The 19,622-nt window shown below is 46.6% G+C and overlaps 1 protein-coding gene across 1 annotated transcript; it reads left to right on the forward strand.

Moving 5' to 3' along the window:
* The first annotated feature begins 2,189 nt into the window (after positions 1 to 2,189).
* TLX3 (T cell leukemia homeobox 3) lies at positions 2,190 to 8,487 on the forward strand. The gene is made up of 3 exons (XM_084637498.1): positions 2,190 to 2,739; positions 3,969 to 4,212; positions 7,043 to 8,487. Exons 1-3 carry the CDS (start codon positions 2,325 to 2,327, stop codon positions 7,251 to 7,253), a joined length of 870 nt encoding a protein of 289 aa, XP_084493624.1. The 5' UTR covers positions 2,190 to 2,324; the 3' UTR covers positions 7,254 to 8,487.
* Positions 8,488 to 19,622: the final 11,135 nt, after the last annotated feature.

The raw sequence follows: 19,622 nt of genomic DNA on the forward strand, positions 1-19,622 counted from the left end.
GATTTAGAAACAGCCGGTGAGATTTAACTGTCCATGTTAGCAATAAAACAGGCGTCCTCTAATTTTCTTTCAGGAAGACCCAATGGCATCACACTGTCCTCCGTGCTGTACATAAATCCATGCATTAAGATTCCCTTTGCTTCGATGCATTTCTTGAAGTTGGAAAGAGTCTTTAATAATCGTTTAAGTATCACTGTGAGGGAAAATGCATTGGGCTATTTTTCCCTATCCTTGAATAAATTGTGACTTCAAAACAGAAACAAACCAAAAAAAAAAAAAAAAAAACCAAACAAACCAACAAAAACCCCCCAGAGATTTGAAACGGAAAAAATTAATACAAAATACCCCTACAATAAAATAGGGAGTTTGGTTTGTTTTGTTTTTTAAGCTCTACGTATTAGGATCATGAGATGTGGGGAAATCCTCCAACCTTGTCACTGAGCAAAATTGATCAGTTGGGATATAGTTTAGGAAACAAATATTGGCGGAGGATTTTTGTGTGTCTTTGGTTGGTTACAGCCCTGCTTTTAATTTATTTTCCTTTCTTGCCCCCTTATTCTTCAGCGTTTCGGTGCAATAAGTCCGATAACTCCACAGGTCTGTTTGCATTTACTGCTGCCATTTAAATTATTCAGTGTGTTGCGGTAATTGAATCCTAAGCTTTAAAAACTAATAAACTCTCTCCTTGTCGCTGCTTTCTGAAATCACAACATCAGCCCTAACAGGTGCTGATCAAATACTATTACATTCTATTAAAAGGAAAATTCTATTCCCTGTTTTCATTTCCCTTTATAAAAGGGAAACTAAGTAAATGCATTTGAACGTTATTTAATTTTTAACGCCTTTAGTCCAATTTGGACGTTAGGGAGCGTCTACAAACTCACTTAACAGTCGTGTACGGCAATAAGTTTGTTGACGTAAATTAATCCAAAACGGAATCTGTGTATTTCTCATTGTTCCCCTCCCCCGCGTCTTTCATTTTATCTACAAGAGAGGCTGCCCCACGCAAATATTGGGCCGGCCGGTCAAACGGAGAGAGAAATAGGCTATTGAACTAAAATAAGTACGTTTGGAATTTGTAAAAACACAAACATTGCGGGAAAGCCGGAGGCCCTATAGTAATTAACTAGGCGCAGTGTAAACACACACAAAATACAGTTAATAAACAGGGAGAAATGTTTCCCATTTAATTCCTGAATTGGATTCCCCTCCCGTCCAGAGGTAAATTTAAACTAAATTCACAGTTTGCAAAAACCCCTTTCAAACCAAGATTCCTAGGGGGCTGTGTTTCTCCTCTGAGCCGCGCTCACCCGTGGGGTTTGCAATCTACACGAACTCAAGTCCAGGTCTGAGCCCTCTCTCGCTCTCTTTCCAACGGGTAAGCGTGGTTCCAAAAAGGCAGCGTTCTACGGGCATATGTTTAATGACCCCTTATAAGGAATCCGGGGGGGAAGGCGAGCATGTGCCTTTCCTTCAGCTAAATTGCAACGGGGTAAGATTTCAGGAGTGTCCCCTGAAGTGGTGCTTAATACACTGAGCATTAAAAAGCACCAAAGAGGAAAATGTGGGAGGAAAGGGGACCAAACTCTGGGCTTCAAACCCCAGGAGCCCATTATTTTCCCCCTTAGCCTTTTTTTTTTTTTAAATAGCTCATGTCCTACTAGCACCATAAGGAGAGCCGATGAGCAGGTAAACACCCAGCAAAACTCTTCTCTGCGCCTCAGTAAGGTGTTTACACACTGCATAATATTTATAAACAGAAACAATAGGAAAGAGTTGCATTACATTCTAAATTAATCCATCCAGGGGGAGAGGCAGTTTTGTCATTCGCATCCTGGAATTCTGTAGAACTAGCATGTTAGGTAATAAACAAGGGGAGAGGGGAATGCCTCGTAATTGCAAAGCTTTGTTAAATTTCAAATCGCTAATTTCTAAGGACAACAATCGCAGATGCTATTGTAATATCCGCCGCACATTATCTTAGCTAATAAATTTGACCTATTGTTCGTTTGTTAAAATGATGTCACCTTGGAACAGTCCCTAAGCTCCTATTTCAATGAATTAGGCCTTTATTGAAATTCGGGAGCCAATGGGAGGAGAGAGGCTTGTTTATTGCGTCCAATGGCAGCTGCAGGACAGAAATTAGAAGCAGAAACTCAAGGTTTGGTTCAAAAAAGATGACACAGAGCCTGTCGGGCTGGACCACTCTTGGCAAAGTTTCAGTCTGACATACACCAGGACCTACATGGATCTACTGTAAAGGAAAGCGAGCGTTTTATAGGGGAATTCATACAGTTTTGAGCCAATATTTCTATTCACCAAGGATGGATCAGCCAACGAACACACAGACCCAGCATCAACACGAACCCATCAGCTTTGGAATTGATCAGATTTTAAATAGTTCTGATCAGGAAAACTCTTCCCAGCCTGCCCCCCGAGGATCAGACAACACAAATTACCTGGGAAGCCCTGTGAGCAGAACAAGTGCCCCTTATCCTTCCCTTCCAGCTTCCTTCCCTGGCATCGGGGCGCCTTTTGAAGACTCTGGATCTTACAGTGTGAATCTGAGCTTGGCTCCAGCTGGAGTGATCAGGGTGCCAGCTCACAGACCCATCCCTGGGGCTGTGCCACCTCCAATTTCTAGTGCCATCCCAGCTATGCCAGCTGTACCCAGCCTTGGCAGTCTCAACTTCCCTTGGATGGAGAGCAGCAGGAGATTCGTAAAGGACAGATTCACAGGTAAGGGCTGATTTTTAACATGACCCTGAGAGTCCTGTTTTACCAAGAAGTTTTCTGCTACAGTCAAACTGCACTAAAACAGCATAAAAACGTGTCAGGGTTTTCCCTTTCCAGGCTTTTAGAGCCCCCACATCTGTTACTGCACCTGGCGCAGGACAGGAAAGCTTTTTTAAAATAGGGGGTTACTTCTTTCGGGCGAGGGGAGGAAGCATTACCTTGAACCGACTAATTAAGAGAAATACATTTTGGTTCCAGTTTTTGTGCCCACTGTAACGATTGCATTACCCCTGCACTAACTGACGAACAACCGTGTATGGATTGTGTGCCCAGCAGACGCAGTAAGGACAGACAAAACACACGGGAACTGTGCTTTAGTTATTCCCGTATCGCTGCTGGCAGAACAGAAATTGCAGCCGATTCTGGATCGCCCTGAAATTTCCATTCAGAAAATCCAATTGCCCAGATATCGTTTTTAATCACAATCAAAGAGGGGTGGAAATGGAGTGGAGGCACTCCAGTAATCCCCGTCCATAATCCGATTAGGGAGTGTGTCCTGAAGAATCTAAACCTTGAATGATAATAACGGCGATTAGCATTTAAACGGGTGTAAATAAAGAGGATTCGATTTTAAAGAGAGAGAGAAGTGGGGAAACTGAGCGCCAGATACAGAATATAATCTGCAGCAAGTGCTCTGAACATTGCGCATCTTCTTGCAGGTTTGGCAACTGTATCTGTGGAGGATGAAGTGATGGGGGGACGGACGGACGAGGGGAGAGAAATAAATAAAGTGTAGTACTTACAGCAGAGCATTGGCAAGGATGTCCCCTCCCCCCTGGAGAAATTCTGGTTTTGTTTTTGGGAAAGAGGAGAGAGAAAAGACTAAAACCCGACATTAAAATGAAGAGGGATGTGCTCCATACCCCTGGGGATGGGAAGCCCATGCAACCCCCCGCCCCCGTTTATACAATAAGAACCCAAATCCTGGTTCCTCCCGGGTCCTGGGAGCTCTGCTCTTCCTGCTCAGGGCCGTGCCCTGTGCGCTGCTCCTGGGCTGCCGATCCCAACCAGGCCCTGAAGCCTCAGCAGGACTCTCGCTCTATGGCGATTGCTGGGAGGGAGCCGCCGGCCCTGCGCCCAGGTGCTGCGCCAGCTGCAGGCCTGGCGCCAGAGGGCTGGACCGGCTGGGGGTGCTGGGCTCTCACCTGCGGTTCTGTTTGTCCCCCGGGCAGCGGCGGCCGCGCTCACCCCCTTCACCGTCACCCGGCGGATCGGGCACCCCTACCAGAACCGCACCCCGCCCAAGCGCAAGAAGCCGCGCACCTCCTTCTCCCGGGTGCAGATCTGCGAGCTGGAGAAGCGCTTCCACCGGCAGAAGTACCTGGCCTCGGCCGAGAGGGCGGCGCTCGCCAAGTCCCTCAAGATGACGGACGCGCAGGTCAAGACCTGGTTCCAGAACAGGCGGACCAAGTGGCGGTGAGTCCGGGCCTCGCTGGGCAGCTCCCTCCCGGGACCCCTGCCCTCCAGGGCCCCCTTCCTCTGGGCTTCTGTTCCTGGCTCCCCCCACGCAACTCCTGCGCCCTCTTCTTATTGCCCCTGACTTACCTTTCCTGCGGTCCCCTCCCGACCTGCCCGCTCCCAATTAACCCCTCTCCCTTCCCCACGTCCCCCCTCCGCCCGCTCCCATCTCCCCAGTCCCTGGCTGCCTCTTTCCCCCTCGGTCCCTTTCCTGCCCGCCTCATTTACATGGAGAGCAGCAGTGTTTCTATCTCCGACTCCTGGTCCCAGGCTCAGCTGCGGCCGCTCCCCACCGAGCCCCGGTTCTGCTCGGTGTAACTCTGTCCGTTTGCTCCTTGCAAAGCGAAAGCTCCACCTTTCCCGCAGTAGCTGCCAGGGTCCGGGCGGGCCTTCCTCCGGGGAATCGGGCAGATCCTTAACAGCTAACAGAGGGGTAGAAATGGACCCCCGGCGAGGTGTGTCTCCACTTTTGTGCCATGCCGCGTGGCAAAGGAAGACCTCAAAGTTGGTCGATCTGCAGGCAGGGAGGAGCGCTGTCACCACTACACCTGCTAAAAGGGCGAACCTTTAGTATTAGACGCAGGGAAAGGCATTGCATAAAGAAAGGATATTTTGCTCTTCAACTTCGCCCCAAAACGAGTTAATACCGAAGAAACCAGCTGTCTGGATTGTAGAAATTGCCGGGCCTCCCTGGCGCGGCGGATTTGGAGTCAGGCTGTTTTAAAATATGTGACATTTCACTAAACCAAAGCAGGGCATATTATTAGCCCGCCCCTAAACGAATTAAACAGCGTTGTTCTTCGTCCCGTTCTTAAGACTATATGAACGTAAACTTCTAGAAAGTGGCTCCATACCCTGATTTTCCGTTTCTTTATATTAAAAATTGACGAATGTAATTCGTAGCAGTAAAATTATCTGTAAAAATGTCACTTGCGTTGTCTTGATTACAGAAGGGCCAAGAAAAACGAGCTAAAATCTGTTTTGGTCCCCTTTTCCCCCTCTCTCCAGGATGAAATATAGGCGAACAACCCTTTTAATTGAGATTTTAAACCAGCAACATTTCACTGGAAATCTGCACGGCAGGAAAGTGGTTGTTTTAAATGATTTCCTCAGAAAACATTACTGCACCTTTTATCCATTCGCGGCTGGTCTGAAAAATAGAAAATAGAACATTCAAGGCGAGGGAGCATTGTGTATCCTATGTTTGCTAATTGGCTTGCCTCCTTTCTTTTCAACATGTAGAAAATATGGGATTTGGTGTGATTATCGGCCGTCTAAAATAACTTTCGGAAATACCCTGTGTCTGTAATTCGATTCCTCCGATAATCTTCCTCCAATAATCTTCGTGCGCAATTCTACTGAAATATTATTTCAAAGACTATGTGTTAGTTTTCTGGGGTAAAGGACGGGGCTGTGTTCGGGATATTTTTAGCTGTTTAAAATGGAAATAAATGCCCGAAGTACAGCCCTTTCTCTTGCATGTTAGTATGAAACATCCTGAATTAGAGCAATTGACTTTCACAGTACGATCACCGTTATTAGCAGCTAATAGTGTTAGCCACTGTATATAATATTGCTTACAAAATTATTGGTTTCTTATAACTGGATTTCCGGTATTTTTAAGGGATTGCGGTCGGATTTAAGGAAATTTCAAGCCTTGCAGCGATTATTGTAATTACCGAAGAGTATCGATAATAATGCCATAAACCCAGGAGACATTCAGACATATGTATTAGGGGCACGAAAAAGCCGTAATGAGCCAATTACCTTTGAAATGTCATCTCAACACTTTGCTCGCAAACCCAATAGACTGATAAGTACGCTGGGCAGGTACTGGGATGTCAGAATGGAGGGCACTCGTGCTATTTAGCAGTTGCGTTAACTGAGGGTTTTTCCCGGGCACAGAGGCTGCAGGGCCCTTTGTCATGTCTCTGGGAGCACAGACACAGCGCCGGTTCTTTTGTCCGGGCTAACGCCATGTAAATCGGAGGTTCCCCTTCTGCAGCTGCAGGGCAGATGTTAGAACAACTTGTTGGAGGCGCAGGCGTTAAGCAAGAAGAATACGTCTCTGTATCTACATATGGGGTGTGTGGGGGAGACCTGGTGTGTGTATAACCTGAACAGACACAGGTGTGCGGTCTCGTTACACACGCCTCCAAAGTGCGCGCAGCCGGCACGGAGCCGATTCCCGGGCAGGGTGCGGATTGCGCTGCAGTTGTGTTGGGGGCAGGATCGAGAGGGGCCTAGGCTGCTGGGGCCAGCGGTCGGTCCCATCCTGGGCAGGGCCCTGAGGCAGACGCTGCAGTGCGCCCCAAATATCTCGCCGCAGCACAAGGGAGCCCCCCCCCCCGTGGTTTGGGGCCGGCGGGTGCTGCAGGGCTGGCCTATGGGGGGAGTGGGGCTCAGCACCCCAGGCTGAGATGCCGGGGGGCGATCCGTCCAGGCCTGGGCGCTGTCAAGAACCGGGCACCCTGTTTGGGGCGCTGCGTAAATAACCGGCCCTGTGTTTGCACAATGCCGAGTGAGCGCGTTTTGGTTTGATCCTGGCCTGACTCTCAGAAACCCGCCTCCCAGCCCCAAGATCTGGGGAAAGGGGATCAGAAAAGGGGGGCGGCGGACAACAAACACCCTTCCCGGGAAAAGAAATATCCCCTCCCAGTCCCCAGTCATTCAGACAGGGCTCCCAGGCCAGGCCCCAGGCCTCCTGTCCCCGCGGTACCGGAGGCAGAGGAACAAAGACGCGTGCCAGCTGCGGGCTGCTGAACTGATCTGTGTTGTGTGTGTTTAGGAGACAGACCGCCGAGGAAAGGGAAGCGGAGCGGCAACAGGCGAGCAGGCTGATGCTCCAACTCCAGCACGACGCTTTCCAGAAATCCTTGAACGATTCAATCCAGCCCGACCCCCTCTGTCTACACAACTCCTCGCTCTTTGCGCTGCAGAACCTCCAACCCTGGGAAGAGGAGAACGCCAAGATCCCACCTGTTACCTCGCTCGTGTAAAGACTTGGGGTCGGGGCGGGTGGACAGACAGCGCCTCCCCCACCTCTCCCTGCATGACCTAAGCCGGGCACGAAGCAGAGTTTGGCAGACAGTTTGCTCCAGCGAAATGACTGGTCTCTACAAAGGGTGGGCCGAGGCCAGCTTCGGGCGGCAGGACCCCCAAACGGAACTGGTCCCCGTCCGCAGCCTCTCGCCTGCCGCAAGTGGTCTGCGAGATGGTGGCTTTCGAGCTAGATCGCTCTGCGGGATGTTTTTGTGAACGCGCTTCTCCTTTAAGACGGGGTCCTGGGCTTGTCAGACGGAAACTTGGACAAAGGGCTTCCGGAGAGATCGCTGGTGCCCCCAAAATCAGTGAACTTGCGGAAGGGATTGAACCTGAGTTTACAAACCCATGGAGAGTGTTTGCATCTGGAACGGGTGCATGAACTTTGCAAAGAGGGTTTGCTGGGTAGCCCTTGGAGGAAGACGGGATCTCATCTCTGATGGCCAGAGTGGGTGTCATTTCCCGGAAATGGGCTGGGGAAAATAATCTGGAAGCGAAAGCAACTGCCAGACCTATAACTAACCTCACTCCATTACTTCCCGGAGGGTGTGTAATGCTCGCAGGTTAGTCTATAGCCCAGGACAAAATAATCACCAGAGTATTATCATCCTGGAGAACTGGACACTTTATCAGCTCAACTTGTAAATTCATATCGCTATCCCGTTAGGAAAGGGAAATGTCACTTTTTTTCTTTGGTAAGAAGTGTTAAATAATTTAATTTATTTCTGCAGTGAGATTTTGGGCACTATTAATATGGATATATAATAACTGGATTATTTATTCCAAAATCGGAACATAAGTATTTATGTTGGCTCTGGAACAAAAGGCTATTTCCCCCCTATTTTTAGGAGATTCTAAAACTATATATCACTTTGCAGAGGGAACTAACTGGAACTTGTGCCTCGTTACCTTAGGAAACCCTATTAAACTGAAAAGCAGTAGCTTCCATCTGTCCCAGGTGGAGTCAATGTCACCTGTAATGTATTCACCCTAGTAATAAGGGCTCCTTGCCGGCAACGCACTCCTTCCTGTGTCCTCACCTCCTTCCAAGCTTAGCGCACAGAAAGCAGCATCTGCACCCGGCCTCCTTTGCCATCGACTCGAGAGAAAGCGCCTTATGTTTCATAACGAAGAAGATCTGGGGTTGACACCGACCGTGTCTAATACTTTGTACTTGCTGAGATCTGTAAATAAACGTTTTCTTTAAAAACGCCTCCCGTTGTGTGTGTGTGCTTCAAATTCCGGGTGGGAAGGGGAAGGCAGCCAGAGCCGAGGGTCTGCTCCGGGGGCGGAGAGAGGACTCGAAAACCACAGCGCCACGTTCCTACCTCGGGGAGGGCAGAAGGGTCAACTCGAGAAGGACCGCCTGAAACCAGCTGCTCCTACCTGGTGAGGAAGGGGAAACCCTGGGGGAGGTGGGCACGCACCGCAAGGGCTTGCGCTGGAGTTGATCTCTGGGCAGGATCTTTAGAGATCAAGCTGCTATCAATTATTTAAGTCAGTGGCCCTTGTAATAATAGACACTGCAGAGGGATGCTGCAAGAATGGCAGATAAGGAATTAATAATCAAATGATTGAAGTTCAACACAGAGAACGGGATTCGGTCCTGCTCTGAGAAAGCTCAGCTGCCAGTCTGAGTAGAAATGGGCCCAGGACAGACACATAATATTCACCAATTCGATTTATTCGGAGAATTAGTAAATAATTCTATTTAAATACTGGGCCTGTGAATGTCACTGGCCAGGCACTGTTCACACCTGGAAAAGAGATGAGGATTATATTTGTAGAAGTATTAGGAATTTAATGGTCAGTATTACTGAAGGATCTGGCACATAAGGTGTGAATTTTGCAAGCTGTATTTAGCAGGCATGAGTGACACCTGCACAGGTAGTTTTCTGAATTTGGTTTCCCCAAGGGATACATAGCAGGGCTTTAGGAATCCTGCAGATATTCCGGGGGGATAGAAGCACATTAGTGCAGACATATGGATCAGCTATTTAAAATAAAACACTCTTGTGTCTTTTTAGTGCTGAAGACATCATTTGAAATCTGCCTGCTTGCTATGCTGGGGTGTGATTCTGGGGCCTGCATTGTTTTTTAATACTGAAAAATTACCAATGAAAAGAAATATGTCTGCAAGTGGGAAGCAGCTTCCTGGCATGGAGAGGCGCTGGTGATATTACTCTCTATGTTACAGCATTTTGGGCCAGTGGGGCCCTCTGCAATGTCAATGGTAGTTTCTCATGCATGTTTGTATCGAGGTAGAGCTAGACTTTTTTAGGTTAAAAATGCATCTTTTATGCATAAGGATGTGCTAGGCTATTTCTTGCCTGTCCCGCTTCCTGGGAGCAAGAGGAGACCACCCCACATCTGCTATAGGCATGGGTGGCTTTGTTCAGCCCCAAGACATCCCTTACATGCCGCTGTTCGGTGTGCAGGGCCAGGGGGCATACTGGGAGTGGGGTGTGGCCTCCAAGGCAACTCATGGCTCATGCTGGAGATGCAGAGGACCTGCATCCATGCTCTTTGTAAAATAAACACTCATCAACTTGCACGGGAGTAAAGGCTGCAGGATCACGTCCTAAATGACTGTAGACTGTGGGTGTGATTTCATGGACTTCAGTGGGAGCAGAGTTAGGCTGAGCCTGAGTGCTTTTGAAAACCCCACCCACCGCCACCAAAGTGACATATGAAACCTGTCCCTGGAGCCCTAGGCAGATATCTCCCTCCAAAGTCCAAGCAGCTTCATTTCCTCTCTGACAGTTGGTGACCAGCCTTTACTAACTACTCAGAAAAAACCCATATTCCACAGCTGAAACAACCAACCAGCCGAGAACAAATGTAAACCACATTCCCGCATCCCTTAGTACCGGTGTCAGATCTGAGGCAGCTGACTGACCAAAACCGCACCTCATGCAGGAGCCATGGGCATATCCTCCTGCATGGGAAGTCCATCCACAACAGCCATGTAGGAAGGTGGGGCTTTTTCTACTTCTATACGTGCAGTGGAGTTAGTTTATTAGCATACACAGAGTTTTTCGTAGGCACAGTAGCAAGCCCTAAGGTTTCTGCGCACTGCAGGGTCAGATTCCTTCCTAGATTTAGTTCTAGGAGGTAATTGATCATTATTGTACACAGGGAGTGAATGTGCTAAGGTTTTCCGTAATATATAGTACGGATGAGCAACTAAAATGGGGCTGTGACTTCTGAGGCTTGCAAAGAAAGCTCTTAAAAGCAAGGCGTTCAGATCTCTGCAAAAACCTCAGAGGTAACAAAAATGATCTCAGTCAGGTAAACTAATGGGCACCATTTAAAAAAAAGTTAACATTTGCCACTCTACGATAATTGCAGCACCACATTATCTCCTGTTCTAAGTACCGGAAGCTATCATGGTTGCCACAGCAACCTGGGGCAATGAGTGCAGTTTTTTTAATGGCACACATTAGCTGGAATTTATATACATATTCCATGGGGGGAAAAAACCCCACACACATTAAAAGAACATTGTTAAGGTTGTAAAGTCAAGCACTTCACATGTGAAGGAATGCCATCATTAAAAGTTACCTCTACAACCTGCCAACAGGAGAAGGACACCTGTCCCAAGCAGCCCCTGGTGATAAACTGCATCTCCAATCACCTACATTCTGCCCTCTAACCTGTCTCAGGCAGGAGCACATCTAATATCTCAAGCCTCTGAGCCTCTTTCAAACCCCAATAAAACAAAATCAAACGGATCCTGCCATAATTATTTCCTTCTCCCCAAATCCTTCATGTATATCAGGTAAGAGCAAGGGTTGAAAATATCTAATGATCCAGTGGTAAAGGCAGGCAGCATTTAGTACTGGACCAGAGACAGTTTAGAGGTGGAATATCTTGAGAATGACCAGGGTGAGAAATGTCTATTGTAGCACACTGGAAAGCTGGGAATTCCATGGTCACCAGTGATGTGTACTGCTAGCCTCTAACCTGGGCTATCTGTGAGATACTAGGTTGTAATCACAACTATCAAGTCAAAGAAAAGTTGTCTTGGAGCTTTTTTAAAGGTGTAAAAAAGCTCAAATTTTTTGGCCTATACTCTGATGGTACCCCAAATCACTTGGCTTTACAGGCAATGGGCCTGGGATATAAGAAAACTAATCCACGTTTAAAACAAAAATGTTAAACTCGGACACATTTCTAAAATAAGTTTGCTCTGAAATATGGCATGAAGCAAAATACACAGTGGTGTGAGAGGTTATAGAGTTTACTGACATCTGTTTGAGATGAACTGCATAATCTACATATGACTAGGCCACACATGAGTAAGGTAGCTATCCCAAACTCCTGCCCAGGGAAATGTATTCTGCCAGACACCATAATATATTCACTTCCTCTGTATGTATCATTATGCATTTATACAAAGTCATATATAAAATGTGTGTGTGTGTTTAGACAAACAGATATCCAACAAGCACATGCATGGATGCGTTCACATGTTTGCACCTGCACAGGGTATGTGTCTAGGCGCATCTGCATCCTTTGCCTCACAGAACAGGTGTACAGGGCCTGAAGAAATTACTCCAGCTACTGGGCTGGAGCAAGTTCTGCCAAATGGTTCCGCAGTTGCTCCCCAGTCTAGGAAGGAGAATTGCTGCCCCAGCCCTCCATGTATTTGCCAAGAGCAAGCTTGGCTACTCAAACAGGGTGCTAGTCTCTAAAACCAGACTCCCTTTGTGCAGTGCATCCAACTGCTACTGCACAGGCCTCTGCAGGGGTGGAATGTTACAAAAACTGCATTTTAGAAACCTCTAATAAACCAAACAAGTTTCCCCAGACATAAACAGATCACAGATTTAAGGCTGAATATCTTGTGACTTACCATGGTTAGAAACAAATGCTTTAGTCTACGGTTAAGAGGGATTCCTGTTTTTTTAATGGTATAAGAGCTAATCTTTAGCCATTAAGGGTCTCAGGGTATTGGAGTTTAAACCTCTCAGTGGCCCAGGACTGAATATTGCCCATCCTGGACCTTGGTTCAGTATCACTTTGAGGGAAATTACACATTTATTGCAGGGGTGGGGGCGGGCTGGAGGGGAAAAAGAAAAAAGGAAATATTTATCTAGCATCTTTCTTTCTTTTTTTCTTTCTTTTTCTTCGACTTGTGGCTGTTTAAAGCTTCTCCAGGGTTATGTCTATTAGCAATAGTCCCAGGGTAGATGGCTGAGTAGGCAGAGTAAAGATAAGGTGGAGAGGCAGTCCAAGGTGCAATAAATGCAATTTAGCATATGATTCTGCAATATATCACATGGTTATCAGCACCATAAATGTAATCATAGAATATCAGGGTTGGAAGGGACCTCAGGAGGTCATCTAGTCCAACCCCCTGCTCAAAGCAGGACCAATCCCCAATTAAATCATGCCAGCCAGGGCTTTGTCAAGCCTGACCTTAAAAACTTCTAAGGAAGGAGATTCTACTACCTCCCTAGGTAATGCATTCCAGTGTTTCACCACCCTCCTAGTGAAGAATTTTTTCCTAATATCCAACCTAAACCTCCCCCACTGCAACTTGAGACCATTACTCCTTGTCCTGTCCTCTTCTACCACTGAGAATAGTCTAGAACCATCCTCTCTGGAACCACCTCTCAGGTAGTTGAAAGCAGCTATCAAATCTCCTCTCATTCTTCTTTTCTGCAGACTAAACAATCCCAGTTCCCTCAGCCTCTCCTCATAAGTCATGTGTTCCAGACCCCTAATCATTTTTGTTGCCCTTCGCTGGACTCTCTCCAATTTATCCACATCCTTCTTGTAGTACGGGGCCCAAAACTGGACACACTATTCCAGATGAGGCCTCACCAATGTCGAATAGAGGGGAACGATCACGTCCCTCGATCTGCTTGCTATGCTCCTACTTATACATCCCAAAATGCCATTGGCCTTCTTGGCAAGAAGGGCACACTGCTGACTCATATCCAGCTTCTCGTCCACTGTCACCCCTAGGTCCTTTTCCACAGAACGGCTGCCTAGCCATTCGGTCCCTAGTCTGTAGCTGTGCATTGGGTTCTTCCATCCTAAGTGCAGGACCCTGCACTTATCCTTATTGAACCTCATCAGATTTCTTTTGGCCCAATCCTCCAATTTGTCTAGGTCCCTCTGTATCCTATCCCTGCCCTCCAGCGTATCAACCACTCCTCCCAGTTTAGTATCATCCGCAAATTTGCTGAAAGTGCAATCCACACCATCCTCCAGATCATTTATGAAGATATTGAACAAAACCGGCCCCAGGACTGACCCCTGGGGCACTCCACTTGACACCGACTGCCAACTAGACATGGAGCCATTGATCACTACCCGTTGAGCCCGACAATCTAGCCAACTTTCTACCCACCTTATAGTGTATTCATCCAGCCCGTACTTCTTTAACTTGCTGACAAGAATACTGTGGGAGACCGTGTCAAAAGCTTTGCTAAAGTCAAGAAACAATACATCCACTGCTTTCCCTTCATCCACAGAACCAGTAATCTCATCATAGAAGGCGATTAGATTAGTCAGGCATGACCTTCCCTTGGTGAATCCATGCTGGCTGTTCCTGATCACTTTCCTCTCATGTAAGTGCTTCAGGATTGATTCCTTGAGGACCTGCTCCATGATTTTTCCAGGGACTGAGGTGAGGCTGACTGGCCTGTAGTTCCCAGGATCCTCCTTCTTCCCTTTTTTAAAGATTGGCACTACATTAGCCTTTTTCCAGTCATCTGGGACTTCCCCCGTTCGCCACGAGTTATCAAAGATAAATGGCCAATGGCTCTGCAATCACAGCCGCCAATTCCTTGAGCACTCTCAGATGCAACTCGTCCAGCCCCATGGATTTGTGCACGTCCAGCTTTTCTAAATAGTCCCTAACCACCTCTTTCTCCACAGAGGGCTGGCCATCTACTCCCCATGTTGTGATGCCCAGCGCAGTAGTCTGGGAACTGTCCTTGTTAGTGAAGACAGAGGCAAAAAAAGCATTGAGCAGATTAGCTTTTTCCACATCCTCTGTCACTAGGTTGCCTCCTTCATTCAGTAAGGGGCCCACACTTTCCTTGGCTTTCTTCTTGTTGCCAACATACCTGAAGAAACCCTTCTTGTTACGCTTGACATCTCTTGCTATGTATATAATACGTGTGTTTATATATAATATATGATTTAAATATACAAAAAGTCAGAAAATGAAAAGTTTAAGGTTCTTGGAGTAACAATTTTCCCACGTGCCACACCTTGTATCGTTGGTGTATATTTTAACCTTTAACAACATAAGTATTAATATATTAAGCTACAACATTCAAAAACAGCAATTACAACATATCTGCAATGTGACCAGATTAGCCTTATTCTTAAACTTCTAACTGTAAAGATACATTAACAGAGGTTCTATTTTAATTTCCCTGTTATTTTTTAAAAGCAGCCTTAAATCACCAACTGTCAACTAGCAGAGCTTCTGTAAAAATACTCAGATAACACACAGCAGGCTGAGTTATAATGCATAATAAATACCTTGCTCTTATGTAGAGCTTCTCATCAGATCTCGGAGCACTTTACAAAGGTTAGTATCATTACCTCCATTTGACAAATGCGGAAACTGAGGCACAGAGCGCTGCAGTCTGACTTGCCCAAGGTCATGCAGCAGCAGACCTGGGAATACAACCCCAGTTTCCTGACTTCAAGTTCAGTGCTCTATCCACTGGGCAACACTGCCTCTCTACGTACAGCACTTTTATTAAAAAACAATTCAATTAGACATGAATAACGGCTGCATGGAAATCAAGGCAAGTTGAGCACTCTCAACTCTACTGTAGTCAAAGGGAGGTTTGCCTGAGCAAAGACTGCAGGCTTGGGCCCTCACTGAGGGTTTGCTGGCCTAGCTTTTCAAAAGAGTTCAGTATCCAATAGCTCCCATTTAGGCACCTAAATAAGCAGCCAGATATTCAGAAGAGCTTAGCCCACTGGGAGCTTCTGGATGCTGGGCACCTTTGGAAATTGCTCCTGGTATGCATACCTATGGGACACGTTTGTGTCAGAGAAGGTTTTCTCTTGGTTCTTGGACAAATACATGCACTGCCTGAGACCCAACTTGGTGCTCTTTGTACAAGTCTCAGAAAAATAAACGTGGGGGTTGAAAACAGTTTTGTCCCCTCTGCGCTAACAATTATGCCCCCTTCAGCATGAAGGACCTAATCCCCAGCAATGCCGAGTGCTTGCATAAAGTGCTGAGCATGCTTAGCTACCACTGAAGTTAGTGGACTTGTTTTCACTGCAAAGTTAACTCGAGTTGTAACTCAAGTGTTAAGGTAAACTCTTAACTGGAGCGTGCTCTGCTAGTCACTCCAATTGGCTGCTCTATCCGGGAGTGCAGGCTACAGCTTCAGTGAGCACTGCTCATTAGTTCAGGGCTGGCTTTAGGGAGTGCGGGGCCCGATTGGAACACTCGCTTGTGCTCACCCAGTGGCGCTCCGGGTCTTCAGCAGCGGGTCCCGAAGATCCGGAGTGCTGCCGGGTGAGTAAAACTTAAAAAGGCGCCGGAGCGGGGCCCTCTTAGGTACCGGCATGGGGCCCTCTTAGGCGAGGGTCCCGATTCGGGGGAATCGGCCTAAAGCCGGCCCTGCATTAGTTGCTAGCTCAACCATACTGCAGTGTGGATGCAGGCTAGCTCCATTTAGTGCTGTCAGACCTCCAATACCTTCCCACAATTCCTCCTGTGTGCTCAGAAAGGACAGACAACTTCTCCCACTTTGGAAAAGAATTCATTGAGGGGCTCAACTTACAGCTTCACTAAGAACCCTGGGATGTGCCACCACCCGAAATTTGAGTGCCGCACTACGGTGCCAGTATGGACACAGCTGTTCAAGCATTTTAGTGGCCTCTCTCAATCAAGTGTGGCCTCTCTCAATCAAGCTAGAGTAACTCGAATGTAGGTAACTTGACTTGACTCTGCAGTGAATACAGATCCTGGGAGAGCTGATGGAGCTCCTCATAGGATTGGGTTTCAGTTAATTGATGTCTGTTGCTGACCGTTGTCAACAATTGCACAAATCCTAGTGTCTGCATACCTGAATCCATGTGTAACCCACTTGTATGCATTGCAGCAGTTACTGGTATAAATTTACTGGTATAAATAAATAAAAGGGCAGAAACAGTGGGGAGGGTTTTTGGTTTGGGTTCTGTGTCTGTAAACATGCCAGAACTAAGTTGGGTGACTCTGCTGGATGGACCAGAATCATCCTGAAATTGGGTCTGACAGGCACTAGGTGTGCTCATTAGCCATCTGAAGCTACTTGGGTGACTTCCATTGTGGGCAAGCAGCCAGAGACATTCTCTGAGAGTGGAACCAATAAGAACACCATGGGAAGGGGAGGAGTTTATAAACAGAGGAGTGGGAAGCAGCCTAAGGAACTCAGGGGTGGAGCAGCACAAGGACCAGAAGGACCTGCTGTGGGGATTGTGTTCCAGGGACTTTGTCAGTTTGTTGGATTTAGACTGCAGGTCACCGCACCCTGCTGGAGAAGAGGTCTAGGACTGGTGCAGGCTGGGCAGTGGCAGACTGACCTTCCAGAGACCCAAAGTGGGTTTGAAGGAGTCTGTGGGACTATCACTTGTCTCCCAGACTTTAAGGAGCTGGTGACCTTGCAGAGGGTTTGGACATCATTCCACAGAGATCAAGAAGGGTAGATCCTTCAAAGAAGAGCCCTAAGGGAGGGTAAGTCTGTGCATGCAGCTTGTGATAGTAACAAGCATTATATTTAGGGATAAGCCCCCAGAAAGTGTTGTCTTTAAAATAATTGTAATTGACGCTATCACAGTCGTTTCCAAGCTCACATGTAAAGTGTTGTGTTTATCTATGGCTATAGATTTAGTAAGAGATTTTAGGAGATTTTGTGTCACTCTCCTTCTGTCAGAGATTTAACTCTGTATAATAATCCATCGCTCTAGATAGGTATATAGACATAGCAAAGTCCGGAAAAGACTAAACTCTGGTCTATACCACTGCAGATAGAAAAGGTGAAATACAGGAAAGGGAAAGAACTACTATACTTGACATTAGCATATTGCCTTCCCCAGAGCCATTATACATGTATACTTGAATCCACACCAGGAATGTCTATAACTTCATCTAGTTGCAGAGATGCAAGTTACAACATATGCCTCAATTCAGGAAAGCATTTAAGTATGTGTTTAAGTCCTATTCAGTACTTAATCACACACTTAACTTTAAGCACATGATTAAAGTACGTGCTTTGCTGAAGAGGGATAGACCTAGGCAGTGTGGCAGTTAAGTGATATTTAAGTCAGTAGGACCTAAGCACCTAAAGTTAAGCGGTTCCCTGAATAGGGAATGGGCTGCTGAATCAGGGCCTATAGGAGGAATGCACATGGCAGAACTCAGAATAATTGGAGTTTGGGGTAATTATTTCCCTCTTAATGTCCCTCATGGTCTTTGCTCTTCAAACAAAAAACTGCACACATGTTGTTCTGAAAAGACCAAAACAAAACAATCCCAACAACAAATGCACATGCACACACACACCCCCTCCCCTGCCCCGTCCACCTCTGTATAAAAATTGCTGTATAATTTGGGTCTTCAGCACAATGTGTTCAGGCTATTAGCTACTACAAAGTAAAGTACAGTGATCAGAACTGTATCATCAGTTGTTTTCCTAAAATCAGTTGGTTATTAGCTCCTCTTCGCCACTCCATGATGAAAGAACAATCCCGTTAAACATGCAAACTGCACACTATTTCGAGGTCTTGATGTACAGAAGTCGTTTTCCTCAGAGATATAATAATTTAATTTATTTATAGCCAGCATAAATAATGCTGAGATTACACCTTGGATAGAAAAATACATGCTGCAAAGGAAATTCATTCCTTCACCCAATCTTCGTAATTGCTGACCAGTAATTATTGAAAAATAAACATGGGACCCGATTGTTGCTCATTGTGAGGTTCTGTAGGGAGAAGAGCCCAGGCCTGTAGGGTGGCTGATGCCTCCATGACTCTATCCAGCAGCCATGGTAGGCTGCATGCATAATATCACATAGGCCCCATGGAGATAAACACCATAGTAAGTACCATCTGAAGCCTGGATTGACGACTTCTTTTGTGGCCCCAATTGATCCACGAGTCCAAGAGAAGCACCAGGAAGTGTCTGTGAGACTAGGTGGACTCCCCAGCCGGCTATAGCAATGGGCCTACCTCTCTGCTCACTCCTGGACTTCGAGCTCCAGTTTTTGCCCTTGATCTCTGACTCCAGTCCCAACTCTTGGCTTTGGTACTTGGACTTTGACCCCTGACTTTGGTGTTTGAATGCAACCTAAGCTGTCAGACTCAGACACCAGCCTTGACCACTAGGTCTAACCACCCAAGCATTGATTGTGACATTCACCTTGGTAAGTGCTTACTCACACAAGTAGTCCTAATGTCCTCAGTTGAGTATACATCAATGTAAGGACTGTGCAGTGAGGCGCTAGATCATCCTTCCTATGGGTGATCTTATTACTAACAGTCTTTTTTAAAAGTATGGGTTGAAATTCACCCTTTGGCAGTAGGCCACACAGCAGTTGTCCCACTGGTGTCAATGGAAGGTGTGTACAAAGATAGAATATGGGTCTTTGTATCGTAACTAAACTTTCAGGCCCCAATCCTGTAAACACTTAGATATGTGAGTAACTTTATGCACTGGGTTGAATGGGACTGTTCACATGGGTATTGCTAAATATTCACATGCATCCAGGTTTGCAGGTTCAGGACCTTATCCTTCATTATCATTCATTGTTTGCTACGTGTCTTATTGCCAGGGCCGGCCCACAACATTTTGGCACGTGAGGCGGGGAGCCCAAATGATGCCCCCATGCCCCCTTGCTTGGGCCAAAACTTTGAAAGGTCTCATTTCTGCCTTCTTCCTGTTCTACTCCTCTCATGGTACTGCTCTGCTACCTATCCCAATAAAGGAGAACTAACAACTTAAAATGTCTTGTTCAAAAATTTTAAGTAACACTTAACTTTCAAACGCCTGAACACAAATGTAACTTTTCTTGTCTGCATAGTAAACACTGGCATTTTTATCTCTTTGAATAATCAAAGTGGTGCTTTCCATGCCTTCTTGGTTGCAAAGATTTGAACTGCTTCCTGAAGGTCCACAGTCTGGGCTAGCTCATGCTCTACTGAGGTGGTTGCAAGGCCGACCAGCCTCTCCTGTGTCATTGTGGAGCATAGATGTGTTTTTATTAACTTCAGCTTGGAGAAGCTGCGTTCTCCACTGGCAGCTGTTACAGGAAGTGTTAGAAGTATGCGCAGAGCAACAAAAGCATTTGGAA

The sequence above is a fragment of the Lepidochelys olivacea genome (genome assembly GCF_965140295.1).
Source record: "Lepidochelys olivacea isolate rLepOli2 genome assembly, chromosome: 8".
NCBI classification, from domain to species: domain Eukaryota; kingdom Metazoa; phylum Chordata; order Testudines; family Cheloniidae; genus Lepidochelys; species Lepidochelys olivacea.